The sequence below is a fragment of the Poecilia formosa genome, unplaced genomic scaffold (assembly GCF_000485575.1).
Source record: "Poecilia formosa unplaced genomic scaffold, Poecilia_formosa-5.1.2 Scaffold36, whole genome shotgun sequence".
Lineage (NCBI taxonomy): Eukaryota > Metazoa > Chordata > Actinopteri > Cyprinodontiformes > Poeciliidae > Poecilia > Poecilia formosa.
The window spans coordinates 2,711,066-2,724,828 of record NW_006799975.1 but is presented as its reverse complement, the minus strand read 5'-3'; the positions used below and the strand labels follow the sequence as shown (position 1 = coordinate 2,724,828).

Below are 13,763 nucleotides of genomic sequence, written 5' to 3'. Positions count from 1 at the left end.
AAGTCAGAATATTTTGAGAATAAAGTCAAATTATTACCAAAATACAGTCAGATTATTACCAGAATAGAAGTTGAAATATTATGACTTTATTCTCACAATAATGCAACTTTATTCTTGTAATATTATGACTTGTTTCTCATATTATTTTGACTTTATTCTCGTAATTTTTTTATGTTATTAGTATTAGTTTAATACTCCATTGTTATAAGTGGTAAAAAAAAAAAAAAAGTTAAAGTAGTTGTAGTTAGGAAAATGTAGTTCAGCCTCATTATGAATGCAGCTCTTTGTGAAGGCCAGAGGGGTTTGTTAGAGAACATGGGTAAACAAACAGCATCATGTAGGTCAAAGCAGACATGTTATAAAACAATATCTGAAGCTTTCTTGTAGCGTGCCATTTACCCAACATTCAAAAACAGAAAGAACATTGCACAGCTCCAAACCTACCAAGTCGTGTCCATCTACCTGAACTGACACAGCAAGCATGGAGAGCATTAACCAGAGAGACAGTGGGAAGCCTCAGGTAACTCTGAAGAAGGAAGAAGTTGTTCACCTTTAGATGTGACCAAAATGGAAGTTCTGACCTACATCCAATACATACTCTGCAAGAACAAAGAAATCTGTTCTCTCTCCCACTGCTGTAAGAACAAGATGACGTCAATCTGTTCTCACAGCCTCAGTTTGCAGCTTGTTCCTGACGCGTTCTCTGGGCAGATCTTCTTTGGTGAAATATGAGGTGGCTGTGCTGGTGTGGGACAGACTTCATGTGATTTCTTTGTTCTTGGGAAGTTTAACATGATAGCTAGAACTTTGTTCTTAAAACGTGTTGCTTTAAAATTTATAGACAACTAATACTCCGTGTAGACTAAACAACCAGAAAGACAAAACTTTTAAAATTTGATAAAGTAATGGAATCATACTTGGTGACTTATCACTTTTATATTTGACTCAGATTTTGATTAATAAATTATGAAGATGTCCAAGATCCACAGACAAAGGTAGCATGTAGTAGTGTAAACACAGGAAAATAAACTTTTTTGGTGATGTTTTTATATATTCATATATTGTTTGTTGCTATGGTTTCTTGGTTCTCTTTTTTGCTCTCTTTCTGCAGGAGTAGAAGTAGATTTCTATGGTGTTGTATGCAATCCATTCCTCTTTCTATTTTTCCTTTAAACATTTTTCTCCTTTCTTTTCCCCTTTTCTCTTCCATCTCTGTATCCATTACATTTATCGAAAGACATAATGCTCTGCTTGTGAAATTAAAGTTGTTGGACGTCTCCTTGGCCCTCAGACAACAACTCCGAATGCCACACTGCTGGACAGGATATGTTTAAATCTAATAATAAGAAGAAAATAAACTTTTTGTGGTCCTGCTGTCTTATTATGAGCCACACACCTGGATTGTCAGCTGAGGCCATTGACACACATCTGCTGGTGGAGAATAAGAACACAACATACACAAACACGTGTAATTGTAAATATATTTTAAAAACAGTTCCTGACATGGAAGAGTCAAGGAGCGTTTATTTCTGACTTATATGTGAACATCAATAATGAATGAAGATATACATTATGTCATGGGTAAAACTGATGACAACAGAGGGCGGTGGTGAAATTCAAGCCACACAGACAAGATTAGATGCTTAACAACTATTGTAAGTGAAAGATGATCCATAGGAACTGAAGATCCAGTGTTGTCTCTAAACACGACGTCTCATCAATGTTAATGAGGTGAAAGTGCTTCAAGCTTGGGTGATGCTAGACTGTAAGGCAGTGACATCATGAAAACAGAAACAAATCACTTACTGGCCTTTTACTAGACTAACACACAACACCCTGCACATCCACTGGAACCTCTGGTGTAAAACGCCTGAAATATTAGTCACAATTTAAGGATAACCTAACTTTTAGTATGGAAGTCCATTGTTTTAATTGTATTAACACAAAAATTCTCCCTTATCCCCACCAAAAAAATAAAAATTAAAATAAATCCTTAGGAATAAATGTAAGTGAATTTTTTTAAGTCCCACCTTACTGTTTTAAGTTGAACATGGTATTAAGTGACTCAGAGACCTAATTCTCTTTGCCTCTCTTCAAAACGGGGAAGATAACAAAAGATAGCTAGATAGCAAGATACCCAGTTACCTAGCTACCTGCCTCCATACCTACAAACATACAATAGATTAACACTGGGACAAACAAACAAGACCATGAAAGGGCCTCAGTTTATGTTGCCACCAGGAACATTGAGGAGGATGTTAAGTCACAGTGTCTGGAGACAATGTGACATCTCCAGATGTCATTAGTGGCAAGTTTCTACTGATGTTAAATGAAATAAAATATTCATTCATTTCAAGGCCTTTTATACATCATTACCAGGAGGAACCAATAAATGTTGAAGGTTCTGAACAAAGGGTTTATTTGATCAGCTCTTTCCTGGGTTCCAAAACATCACAAACTGCTACTGTGTTGTTTTTATTGTTTCATTGATGCGTTTTTTAAGAAGTATCATTCAGAGGGCCCAAAACAGCAACTGCTTCAATCTCCACCAGTCCACCCTGCAGACACGCAGCGCAATTGGCTTTCAGACAGATCTTAGTTTGAAATTAGCACAAATCAGCGATAGTCTGTGGTGAGTACTCACTCTGGGAAGTGCAGCTACCTGATAGGCGGCTCGGGCTGGGAAGTTGGTACTGAAAACTACAGAGGGAAACTCAGTTAGGGCTCACATAGACGTAGTCATAACAGGTTCGATTGTTTACTTTGATGAAAATTTTATGCTTGTGTCACCAAAGAAAAAAAAACAAAAAAAAAACACCATAAAACCCTAGCAACTGTGATTTCTATCTGGTTTTCATAAAAATATGACTAATTTTCTATCGCAGACCAATTAAAAAAAAAGTGTGTCTTAAGCACACCACAGTGTATTGTCGGTCTTTTAAATCAAACACACAAAGAGCAGGAAGATTTATTTAAAGAGGGAGCCAAATATACTTATACTTATTCTTTTCTTAAAAATGCTTTTCAGTATTTACACAAGGATTTGTATTTTGAAGGATTTTCCCCAAGAACCAGTACTTTGATTTTTATGCTGATACTGTGCCTTTCAAAAGTATTTAAACCACTTGAACTTAACATTTTGACACAAAACAGCCACAAACATCAATGTATTTTATTAACATTTTATATTACAGACCATCAATAATTAGACGTGAGGTGGAAGGAAAGTAGAGTTGTATTCCACAACTCTACGAATAAATATTACAAAATAGCACAGAATCAATCTTCTGTAGAACTTCTATGTAAGATTTCAAGTCTTGTTACATTCTCTTCAGTGGATTTAGGTATGGACTTTGACTAGAACATACTTATGCTTTGATCTAAGCCATTCCATCGTAGCTCTGGCTGCATTGTCATTCTGCTGAAAGGTGAAACTCTTTGAACCCCAATTAGCATCTCCACAGCATGATGATGTCGTTACTGTGTCGTGTTCAGTGTGATGTTCAATGTTAATTTTACTTGTTGCAGGCAGATAAAAAAAAAACAACTTAATTTTTGCCTTTTTATATAACCAGATATTTTCTTTCACCTGATTTCTGTGAATTTGAAAGCAAACAATACCAATAAAAGACAAAGAAGTTTGTGGTTGTAATGTGTCAATGTGTGGAAATGTTCAAATGGTACAAATACTTTTGCAATGTGTGATTTTCCTCTTTACATGACAATGAGATCTGAAGGGGAGACTTTACTGTCATCTTTAGGCAGAGCCAGGTAAAACGTTGGCCGGTATTTAGATGAAGTTTAATCCACCTACAGGAGCAGCTCAGATTTCACTCAGCTAAGTGGCTCGGTACACTTCAACAGCCTCTGTGCTCGTCTTCTCTTAAGGCTACACTGCTTTACAGTACTGCTCTCACACATATTACCTGCTTAATTTAGAGTACTTTTTGGCAAATTTATTCTCTTGTTTTCAAGGATTTGATTAAACCAAAGGATAAAAACTAAGCTAGAAAACAATAAATCCGCCTGAGCGATGCATTTTTTGGGATATACTGACACCTAGTGGTAATTTTTTATATACTGGAATCGAGAGCTATGCTTAGTTTTACAGGTCTAATCTTTAGTAGGAGCAAGCCTAGACTCTACTGTTTGTTAAAGATAATATACTTACACTGCTTGTAAACATCATTAACATTTACAAAGTCGTTCATGTCGGCTAACAGTACGGTGGTTTTGACAACTGCAAAAAAAAACAAAAAAAAACAAAAAGACAAAAGAAATAGAAGTGAAATTTATAATCTGGTCTCAAACGAAGATAAAACAAATTTAACTACTCTAATAAAGTTTCTCTTACCGTTCTCATAGCCGCAGCCAGCAGCTTTAAGAATTTCGCCCATGTTCACAAGAGCCTGAAACAAAATTCACAGCACAAAGTCCAGCACAGAGCACCCAGCACTTCACATATTGATTCAACTCTTAATAGTTTTATGGATGATTCAATGTATTGAATGGATGAATGAGAAGTGGAAGGCACCTGTCTGGTCTGGGCCTGAACTCCACCGGCCACCAGCTGTCCACTGGCAGGATCCATCCCCAGCTGCCCCGATACGAACATGGTCCGATCAACCACCACTGCTTGGCTGGAACACACACAGATGACAAATAAGAGTCACCTGGAATGCTTTAAAGGATGTGGGTAAGTCTGTCCTGCTGTAATCTTTCTCCCGAATCAGTTTCTTGGGGTAAAAAAAACAAACAAACAAACAAACAAAAAAAACTACATGAGCAACAATTTAGCTTTAATAATTATTTTTTATGTTGTTTAATTTCAGTGTATCCTGTTTCAGAATGCAGCTGTGAAATCAAAAGAATTGTACTGTTAAAATCTGGTGTGTATTTGTATTCAGATACAAGCCGGTGAAGCCCATTTCTTTCTGAAGGCGTATTGATGCTTCTGCAAAGCACTGGACATGATCATAGATGTTATAGCTAACCTTCAGCTTTTGAAAAAAAAAAGAAAGAAAAAAAAAGATAACTTTTTTAAAACATGCAACACGGTTTCAGATCATTCATTTTAAGCTTCATCAGGCAGAAATAGATAGTGGAAACATTTTAAGCACAAACCTGGTAGCAGAACTTGTTAATAGTTCAACTTTTGAACAGCTCTTTAGCTAATGAGTGCAAAGTCTAAAAATGTGCACTTTACTCTAAAAAGCTGCTTTGGTATTTCTGCCCCCTTAAAAGAACAGGGGAAATAACATTTCTATTTACATTCATACTGCAACTCACTGTACTATTGCAGTGCAATAGTTAGTTTACTGTATTGCTCATATTGCTCTGTGTAGAAGCTGTTAAGTTTACAGACTCCTCTCACCTGTATGGGCCGATCGCAGCCGGGGCTTTAGCTGTAGTGATGATCCTCCTGATCAGTGCAGCCATTTTCCCAAAGTTTTCAAAGACCGAAGAGTGAAACGTGCAGCTTAAAAGAGGCGAGCAACTGACCAGAGCGTCACACTTTCTTTACCGTAAACAACACAGTATCTGCGCATTATAAAGTGACAAAGTATAAAGTTTGGTGGTTGTCTACACAAATGCGTTTACATGCATTGATAATTTAAATTTGATTTAAATTACTCAATTTAAGCAGAACTTTTCTGCTATTATATAGTGAATGTACGAAAAGTGTGACTGTATTATTTTGTTGCGCTAATTCACTACATATCCCAGGACTCCTCCCCTAAACACGCGGAAGCAAACAAGAAGCAAACTAGCATGAGGGAAACTCACATGGTAGCTAACAGCAGGAGGAGAGCTCTCACAAGAATTGAGTGACATTTACAAGCACTCAAGTGACGGTATTATAATTATGCATAACTTGTGTATTCATTGAGGAGGAAAAAAATCCAGTTTTAACAGAAATGCTAACTTTGTCTTAAGTAATGGAGCTAGTCAGCTAATGCTGTCATGTTAGGGTGTTGAGCGGTGCCTTTTGGTTTCCCACAGAAAATGTCCGCAGCTAAAGCCAAAATGCGTGAGAAGAAGATGAGGAACCAGCCTGCCAGTGTGCAGTATCCATCTCCTTCTCATGTGGAGAGTAGAGCAGAGAACGGCGGAGAAGGAGATGACGTTCGTGTCACCGGTACTCGCTGCTCATTTTCATGACTTTATACACCTCTTCATTTCTCAGAGGCCAGTTAAAGCTTTGGGAGTCAATTTAAGTCCGAGTTATCGATTTATGCATGCCGGGAGTCGGACGACGTTATCAATTTCCAGTGGTACTAGTGTTACCAGGGCCGAACTAACAAGAATGTGAGGCCCTGGGCTCAAGCCAGATTTGGTTCCCCACAACAGAACCAACCTTCATTAGGTTTTGGGCCTGATGAAGAAGTTACTAGTTATATTTTTTTCCCCGATTAGGTGGTCAATCAGATGCGCATCCTTCTTGGAAGAGGCAGCAGACCCCACCTGTCAGGCACGGATGGGTTCGTGGACATCACAACGGTGACGGTGGTTATGACACAGAGATGCCCAACCACATCACCGGTAAACATGTTTACTACAAATCAATGAAAACTCTTTCTTGCCCTTTTTTGTTTTACTGAGCTGTTTCAACGGGTTTAAATGCTTCAGGCAACAGAAAAGAATCGCACTGCTGCTTGCAGAAGTACTTTAACTTGGGGGGTGAAGAAGTCAATTTTCTCCACTTTCTCCTTGGGTAGCTGGAGCTTTTGCTAGGGCCAGAGCAGCAGAGGTGAGCGCCATGCTGAAAGCGGCTACCGAATTGACGTGCAGCAGCCACGTGTTTCGGGCTCTGCCCAAGCACATGAGGCGGAGGGCCATGAGCCACAACACCAAGCGGCTCCCTCGCAGGCTGAGAAACGTGGCCAACAGGATGGTAACCTCGAGACCCGTAGTACTTTTAGGAGGTGAAGAGCGTTCAAACGCCCGTCTCTGACTTCCTATTTGATGTTCCCCTTCAGAGGGAGAAGAGCCTCCAGGCTGGCTTGAAGAAGAAAAAAGAACTGGTGAAGAGCAAGAGCCGCAAAGCTCGCCGTCGCCATGGGAACCTGCTGCTGGAGTTCAACCGGCGCCAGAGGAAGAACATTTGGCTGGAGACGCATATCTGGCACGCCAAGCGTTTCCACATGGTGAAAAAGTGGGGATACTGTTTGGGGGTCAGACCCACATACAAATGCTACCGGCCATGCTACAGAGCGATGAGCAGCCACTGCCTCCTACAGGTAGCCACGAAGAACAACATGGTTTTCGGTTTCTGGAGTGGGTTCAGCTTGTAACCTGTCATGTTTTGCCACCTCAGGATCTTTCTTATTACTGCTGCATTGAGTTAAAGGGGGAGGAAGACAAGCTGCTGGCTGCTCTGACTCAGCTGACGTGCAAGGAGGCTGGTAAGATCAAATCTCAATCTTTAGATTTGCGATTTCTAGTGATCTATTCTTATTTGGGGTGCATTCACACCAGCTCTGTTTAGTTCAAAGTCAGTTAATTTGTCTAGGAAGATTGTTTTGTGGAACTGTAGATGCATAATCAAACTGTGATGAGGATGAAATACTCAACTGTGTTCAACAGTTGAGTCTCTGTTTGGCTGAAGTGGACTGTGGTGGTGCTTGAATGTAATATGAATGCCAACCGGACCGGAGACCACTTCAAAAGCATTTAGTGGACTACAGCAGAGGGCATTCTGGGTAAATGGTCCTTTATCAACAAGAAAAGAGAAATCCTACAACTGCTGAAATCTGACACCACTACTTTTTTGTTTACATTCCTTTAAGAAGGAAGTTGTGGTCTGACTTCTTCAGTGGCTCTTGGTACAGTGCCACCTCAGGCGAGAGGGGGAACAGCTTTATTTAAGAGTGTTTTGTTTATCACAGTGCAGTGAGAAAGGGAACCACACCAGCTCCAACTGTAACAAATGTTGTAACTTTGATCTCCAATCAAACGGAGTCTACTGGACTATCAGGCGTGAAAACACCCTTAGTCTAAATTTCTGTGTTGAAATCCTGTTCTGGTGTTTTCCTTTCTAGGTCCAACGTTTGCTGCAGCCATGTTCCTGTCGGGGGCCAGACAGGGCAGCGTCACAGTGTACCGGGCGGGCCAGTACCCTTCTGACCCACTGGGACCTGTTACCTTCCTCTGGAGACCCCAAACACCAGGACTAACCCCCCGGCAGCTGTGGATCTGGGCTCATCCTGCTCTGAAACAGGTCTGATTTCCAAGGTGTGATTGTCATGTAACCAGGAATGAGTCTGTATAAAGGCGAGTTGGGTTCATGTGTCTCGTATCCAGGATCTGCTCCCAGAATTACAAAGCGTGTGCCAATGTTCCGAGGCCATGGCGCCCCCTGTTGAACCGGAGGTCTCGCGTGCAGAGGCTGATCCTTCCCCTCAGGCAGAACCAAACCCTGACAATGAGCTGAAAGCTGGAGCCAAGAGAAAGCGGTGCTGTAAGGATGCTGGTGAACCTCCTGCAAAGAGGATTCTGGGAGATGGAACCAGATTGCCCACCTCCCCGGTTACCTGGAGGTCCAGCTCAACTGGAATAGTTATAAAGTCAGTCCAGCTCCAAGACTCTGAGCAAAATCAAAGTTAGGATTATTAAGTCTGTCGATGATTGTTTTGTTCTGTTTTTCTTTTTTCTCTAAATGTGTTTCAGCGATCTCACGATGGAGATCGTACGCTATCGTCTGATTGGACCACAGTCTCATTCTGTGCTGGCGGAGACTTTGGAGGCAGCTACAGTCTGTGATGTAAGCAGCATCTGAAGTGGAGTTTCTGTTTTCACACTGAAAGACTCAGTTTGTATCTTTTTGTTTAAGGAACTGAAGTCTTCTCCATTCTGGTGGCCTGAGCACTGCAAAGACCGGAGCAACATGAAGCTCCATCAGCAACAAACGGATGTCTTTAACGTACTGAAAGGTTTGTCTTTTTCTGTTTTTTTTTTTTCTTTTTTCTTTCTTCGCTTTGCTTATTTACTGTGATGGCAACTATTGACGCAAATTCAATGTTCATTAACACATTTTGCACAGACTTCCAATTTTCACCAGTCATTGCAACTTTTCCAGAAGTCTGATCTTAATGTTTTCTGTATTTTATTATTTTCTGACCAATTCCCTTATCCTTCTTTTAATTTAATTCCTTGTTTCTCAGGGTCTCTGGAACATTAGAAATCTTTTTTTTTTTTTTTTTGCAAAAACCAACTGTGTTGTACAATTTCCTGATACTATCTGTACTGTGATGGACGGAACTGATGCAAGATAAGTCCCTCACACCTTTTTCAGCCATTACAACTGTAAGATGTGGTAATGTAATTTTAATGCACTTTAAACGCACCATGAGTGTACGCAGGCTGTGTCAAGGTTCAGCAACTAGCCAGAGCCAAAAGACTTTACAATTTTCTTACAAACCAAGTAAGTTGAGTAATGCTGCATGCAGGTAATGTTAGCTAAATGATGGCTACTTGATCCATGCCAGTATATTACGGTAAGTTTGTGAATACGAATGCTAATGTTCCTTTTTATTTTACATCCCTTGCTAGTTAGTTAATTCCATGAATAAATCTAATTCTCTTTCATTTCTGTTTAGAAGTTGTGCTCACTGTTTCCTTCCACATATTTAAAATCTTAATGATGCACTGTTTCCTCAGGTAAGGCGGGAATTATAACTTGATGAGGAAAAGAGAAGGAAAGGGAAGAATTTGTAGCAATTCCAACTTTTTTGTAAAGCTAATAATGTGCAACTTTTTGAAAAAGGTGCCACAAAATGAGTAATTTTAGGCCACAACTATCACAAAAAAGCATGGCAACATCCTGGAGGGACTGATTTTTTACCAGGTTGCTCAGTGTGTGTGTGTCCAATGAACTCATTCAGGTATCTATTCATCTGGAGAGCTCCCCCCGGGAACAGTGCTGGGGTTGACCGTGGACGACCCCCGACTCACTCTGCCCAGACAGAAGGTTAAAGCTGCGCCTTGTGTGAACCGGGACCAAGGTAAAAACTGTCCTGCTGGAAAGACGACAAGCTTTTTGCTCTGAATTCGCCACATGCTGTGAGCTGGGGTTTATTGTCTGAAACAAAACCAACCAAAAGAAAGGATACAAACCGGTTCTAACTACCCACTGGCTGTCTGAGCTCCTGCCTGGAGGTTGCTGCAGTGAGTACACATATGGTTCTGTGCTCTGGGAAGCCTCTGCCTGGCCATGCAGATGTTCCAGGTTCGAATCCTGGCAGAACCCTGTACTCCAAACAGAACCTCCCGGATTGATGGCGACTCAGTGGCCTCGACTAGATAAAGTGGGCTTTTAAACCCATCAGCGTAATTCACACAAACAGCAAGAAACATGTAGCAGTTTCAAAATAAGACAATCTTTGTTATTCCTATTTTACCTTTATATTTATAAAGCCAGTTCTCAAAAAATGTTCATCTGTTAAAACCTGTTAAGGCCTGATGGTGAAAAAATACTGAAACCCAAATTTTCTTTGGCACTTTAATACTTCAGATTGAAAAATTGAAGCTGTTGTAAATTGATTTCATTCTGGGTTTTAGTGAGCAGCTTCTGTTTCCTCAGAAGGGGAAGCTTTCTCTTTCCTCCCATTTTACTGACTTCCTACAGAAAGACGGCAAAATGGAAAGGTGTTTGAAAAAAATTAACACGATTACATCAACTTTTGAAATTATGAAATAATCATTTGCACAAGTTAAAAGTAGGAACATTTCCACATACAAAATGCACTGTGACTACAAGGATGTGTGGGCACTGTAAAAACACAATCTTACCAAGTAATTTTTTTAGTTTCTAGTGCAAATATCTTAGTGCACTTGAAATAAGGCAAAACTAACTTAGAAGTAACTTTTCAGTAAGACCTTTATGGCGGTATATAGTATTGGCTGATTGCCCAAAATTTAGAAAATCGGGCAGATTTATTGGTGCAGCCATGAACATGTGACTCATTCTATTTACCGTGATCGACTCTGTGGGTTCTGTTGCACTGCATTCAGGATCCTGGTGGTGCTGCCTTCACAAGACCATACTGTGTGTGTCTGTTTTTTTCTTCAGTAGGGGACGAGGAGAAGAGGAACCAGTTGATGTTGAAAGGAGTCCCACTGCAGTGCTGCCAGAGCTTCCTGTGGGAGCAGTCTGTCCGGGAAAACGTCACTGACAACAAGATATCTGAGCAGGTACCATCAGAAACATCACCACAGCCCTGCCTTAAAGGGGCAGTGTCATGTAAAATTTATTTATTTCTTTTAAGCTTTGCATCATGTTATTTCTTCATCAAAAACATACCTGGAGTGTTGCCTTGATTCTTTCAAGCATATTTGAGAAAACTTTAAATCTCCCATAGCAACCATTTAGCTGCGTGGCTCTAGCGCTGCCTTTCAGACCCCTTTCAGCTCCTTCAGACGAGCCAGTAGCAATTGGTAAACACCTGGTGGAATTGCAAATCAGCTGAGCTCATTGATTCAAAAATACTTTATCAATCCCAAAGGGAAATTAAATACAAAATCTTAGGAGCTACTTGTCAGTGAAACGCTGGTAAGAACATTAAATGTTCTGATGACTTCCCGAAGATGGAGTTTCTGAAAGAGCAGGAGTTTTTAAAGAAACGGAGGCCCAATTTCAAGGTGTTGAATCACAACGTCAAATTAATTTTAAATCATATTTGATGTATACAGCATTTTTATAACAACTAAAGGTAAAGTAGTAACTTAATTGTGCTATAACATAACTCTATGTGCCTGGAATAAACCTAACAACTTCTTTTAGAGTCATTTCTGTTGGCCAGCTGCTTCTCTCTCCCCTGAAGAGTTTTCTGTGTTCTGGTTAAAGGAGCTGAACAGGATGAGGACTGAACTGCTGGTTCCGGGCTCCAGGCTGGGCCCTGGCCCCCAACAGGGCCGGGTCCCCGTCCTCTTGGTTCACCAGCCTGGTAAGCAGGTGGGTGACGAGCTGGGCTCCTGGGGGTCCGGCTGGGACCTGCTGCTTCCTAAAGGCTGGGGGATGGCCTTCTGGGTCCCTCTGGTAGGTAGCTCTGCGCCAAAATTCTTCTTAAACACCCAATCGTTCTTCCAATGCAAATAAAACGGTCTAACATTTTTATTGGATTTTGTTGGGGGAAACAATCTGTCATATTGGATTTTTTATTTTTATGAGCAGGGTTTTATGTGATAATCTCATTGCTGGGACAATAGCAGAGCAGCAACAGCTGCAGCTTGTTTTCTTTTGTTTGTGTTTTTTGGCAGAACATCAGATCTGCCAAGCAGAGCAGAATACGGCAATATATCAGCAACATTTTAACTGTTGCCTTTTAGACTGTTTGTCTTTATATCAGCTTTGTTGGAACTCTATAAACACGGCTAATATTTACAGTCGTAATTCTTCTAAAGTGTCTTCTGACAGACCATAATGCTTCATAAGCTGCTGGAGGTTTTTACAACTGATCTGGTTTGGTTAAAACATCTTCTGTTGAAGCAAACCAAGCAGAGTCACTGTGAAGGAATCCCTGGTACATGTAGTGACAGTGGAGAGGAAAAACTCCTCTTTAACAAGAAGAAATCACCAGCAGAACTTGGTGTATTAATTATGTAAATTCTGAAAGAATAAAACCTGAAAACTTGTTCAAAAACTTTCCCAGGATTTAAACATGTCATGATGTACAGGCTGCTGTAAAATATTGTTACTCGCACTGTATGATGGAAGAGCTTCTGAGTGGGTGAATTTTAAATATGTCGGACTGATCCGATGGATGTTAGTCCATCCTAAAGGGACGGCGTGATCAGGGTGTTAATCCTCTGATTATTAGAGTTTGGCTCTGAAAAGAGGAAGAGCAGGATGAGAAAAATCAGACAGAAATAGAAGATAATCAGACAGACGATGGTTAATCTCCATGATTTCCCAGAAACATTTGGACTCTGCTAGACATCGTCTCAAGTCGTCTTTAGATTATTTTCACTTATATTTATTAAAAGTTCCTGTGTTTTCTTTTCTTTCCCTCCAGGTGTACAGAGGGGTTCGAGTCGCCGGTCTGCACATGAGTCTGAAACACTCTCAGGACAAAGCGGCTCCCCACTTTCCCCACGACTATCCGGACTGCCCCGCAGGATCCCGCTTTCAGGAGGAGCAGGAGGCTGAGTTTCTGGAGACATTTAGAAGGTCAGCTGAAGGTCGAGTCCCGGAGGGAAGCAAAATATCTGCGCTGATTGAATTCACCGCATTTCCAGGGACAACTTGTGCTGCAAGTCGTCCCCAATTCATCACGATTAATCGTGATGAATTGATTGAAACATAAGCCAAAACTGTAAAAGAAATATATATACATATTTTGCATTTAATAGAAAAAAAACCCCTTTGTTGTACCCACAACTCCTCTAGTGGCAGTTTTAGTTTCACCTGGTTCAGATTCAGTAAAAAAAACAAAGTTATATCAAGCACCTTTTGATATCCAGTTATCAATGTGCAAATCTGAAAAAATAAATCAACAGATTAGCTCTACACTGTATTAAGTCGAGCAGAAAGGCCTGAGATTTTCACATATTAGCAGTAGATTTATGCTGTTGCTGCATTTTAGGCAATAAAATGTGTATTTTGTATTTAAAAAATGAATTTAATTATTTGTCTGCATCTTTTAATGTATTCCATATATATATATTCCCTTCTCACCCTCTGTGGGTGGTCTCTTTCATCCTCTGAGCTCGGGTCCTCTACCAGAGGCCTGGGAGCTTGAGGGTTCTGCGCAGTATCTTGGCTG

At 40.4% G+C, this 13,763-nt stretch overlaps 2 protein-coding genes across 3 annotated transcripts in view; one reads left to right on the top strand and one right to left on the bottom strand.

The window, feature by feature from the left end:
* Nucleotides 1-1,482: 1,482 nt before the first annotated feature.
* On the bottom strand, nucleotides 1,483-5,508 carry LOC103136992 (ribonuclease UK114). Its single transcript, XM_007550487.2, has 6 exons — nucleotides 5,375-5,508; nucleotides 4,535-4,640; nucleotides 4,355-4,409; nucleotides 4,172-4,240; nucleotides 2,645-2,700; nucleotides 1,483-2,558 (listed from the first exon to the last, which is right to left on the bottom strand). The coding sequence occupies exons 1-6, from the start codon at nucleotides 5,437-5,439 to the stop codon at nucleotides 2,499-2,501; spliced, it is 411 nt and encodes a 136-aa protein (XP_007550549.1). The 5' UTR covers nucleotides 5,440-5,508; the 3' UTR covers nucleotides 1,483-2,498.
* A 226-nt stretch (nucleotides 5,509-5,734) lies between these two features.
* The window catches only part of pop1 (POP1 homolog, ribonuclease P/MRP subunit), a 12,395-nt gene continuing 4,366 nt past the window's right edge, over nucleotides 5,735-13,763 (top strand). The window contains exons 1-14 of one of the 2 annotated variants that reach the window (XM_007550485.2): nucleotides 5,735-5,855; nucleotides 6,004-6,139; nucleotides 6,418-6,543; nucleotides 6,720-6,895; nucleotides 6,981-7,241; nucleotides 7,319-7,406; nucleotides 8,043-8,221; nucleotides 8,305-8,567; nucleotides 8,671-8,764; nucleotides 8,834-8,933; nucleotides 9,885-10,004; nucleotides 11,072-11,193; nucleotides 11,846-12,037; nucleotides 13,014-13,168. In XM_007550485.2, coding sequence (XP_007550547.1) covers nucleotides 6,007-6,139; nucleotides 6,418-6,543; nucleotides 6,720-6,895; nucleotides 6,981-7,241; nucleotides 7,319-7,406; nucleotides 8,043-8,221; nucleotides 8,305-8,567; nucleotides 8,671-8,764; nucleotides 8,834-8,933; nucleotides 9,885-10,004; nucleotides 11,072-11,193; nucleotides 11,846-12,037; nucleotides 13,014-13,168 — 2,009 coding nt within the window. In that variant the 5' untranslated portion in view covers nucleotides 5,735-5,855; nucleotides 6,004-6,006. The remainder of the gene's footprint in view (nucleotides 5,856-6,003; nucleotides 6,140-6,417; nucleotides 6,544-6,719; nucleotides 6,896-6,980; nucleotides 7,242-7,318; nucleotides 7,407-8,042; nucleotides 8,222-8,304; nucleotides 8,568-8,670; nucleotides 8,765-8,833; nucleotides 8,934-9,884; nucleotides 10,005-11,071; nucleotides 11,194-11,845; nucleotides 12,038-13,013; nucleotides 13,169-13,763) is intronic. The other variant, XM_016670650.1, reaches the window with a different exon arrangement.

Bases quoted from the DNA above. Each gene is read 5' to 3' on its own strand.
- LOC103136992 (XM_007550487.2), bottom strand. From the start codon at position 5,439: ATGGCTGCACTGATCAGGAGGATCATCACTACAGCTAAAGCCCCGGCT. The intron at 4,410-4,534 runs GTGCCTTCCACT...ATTTTGTTTCAG, and splicing joins TTCAGGCCCAGACCAGACAG to GCTCTTGTGAACATGGGCGA. The intron at 2,701-4,171 runs GTAAGTATATTA...TTCCCTCTGTAG, and splicing joins TAATGATGTTTACAAGCAGT to TTTTCAGTACCAACTTCCCA.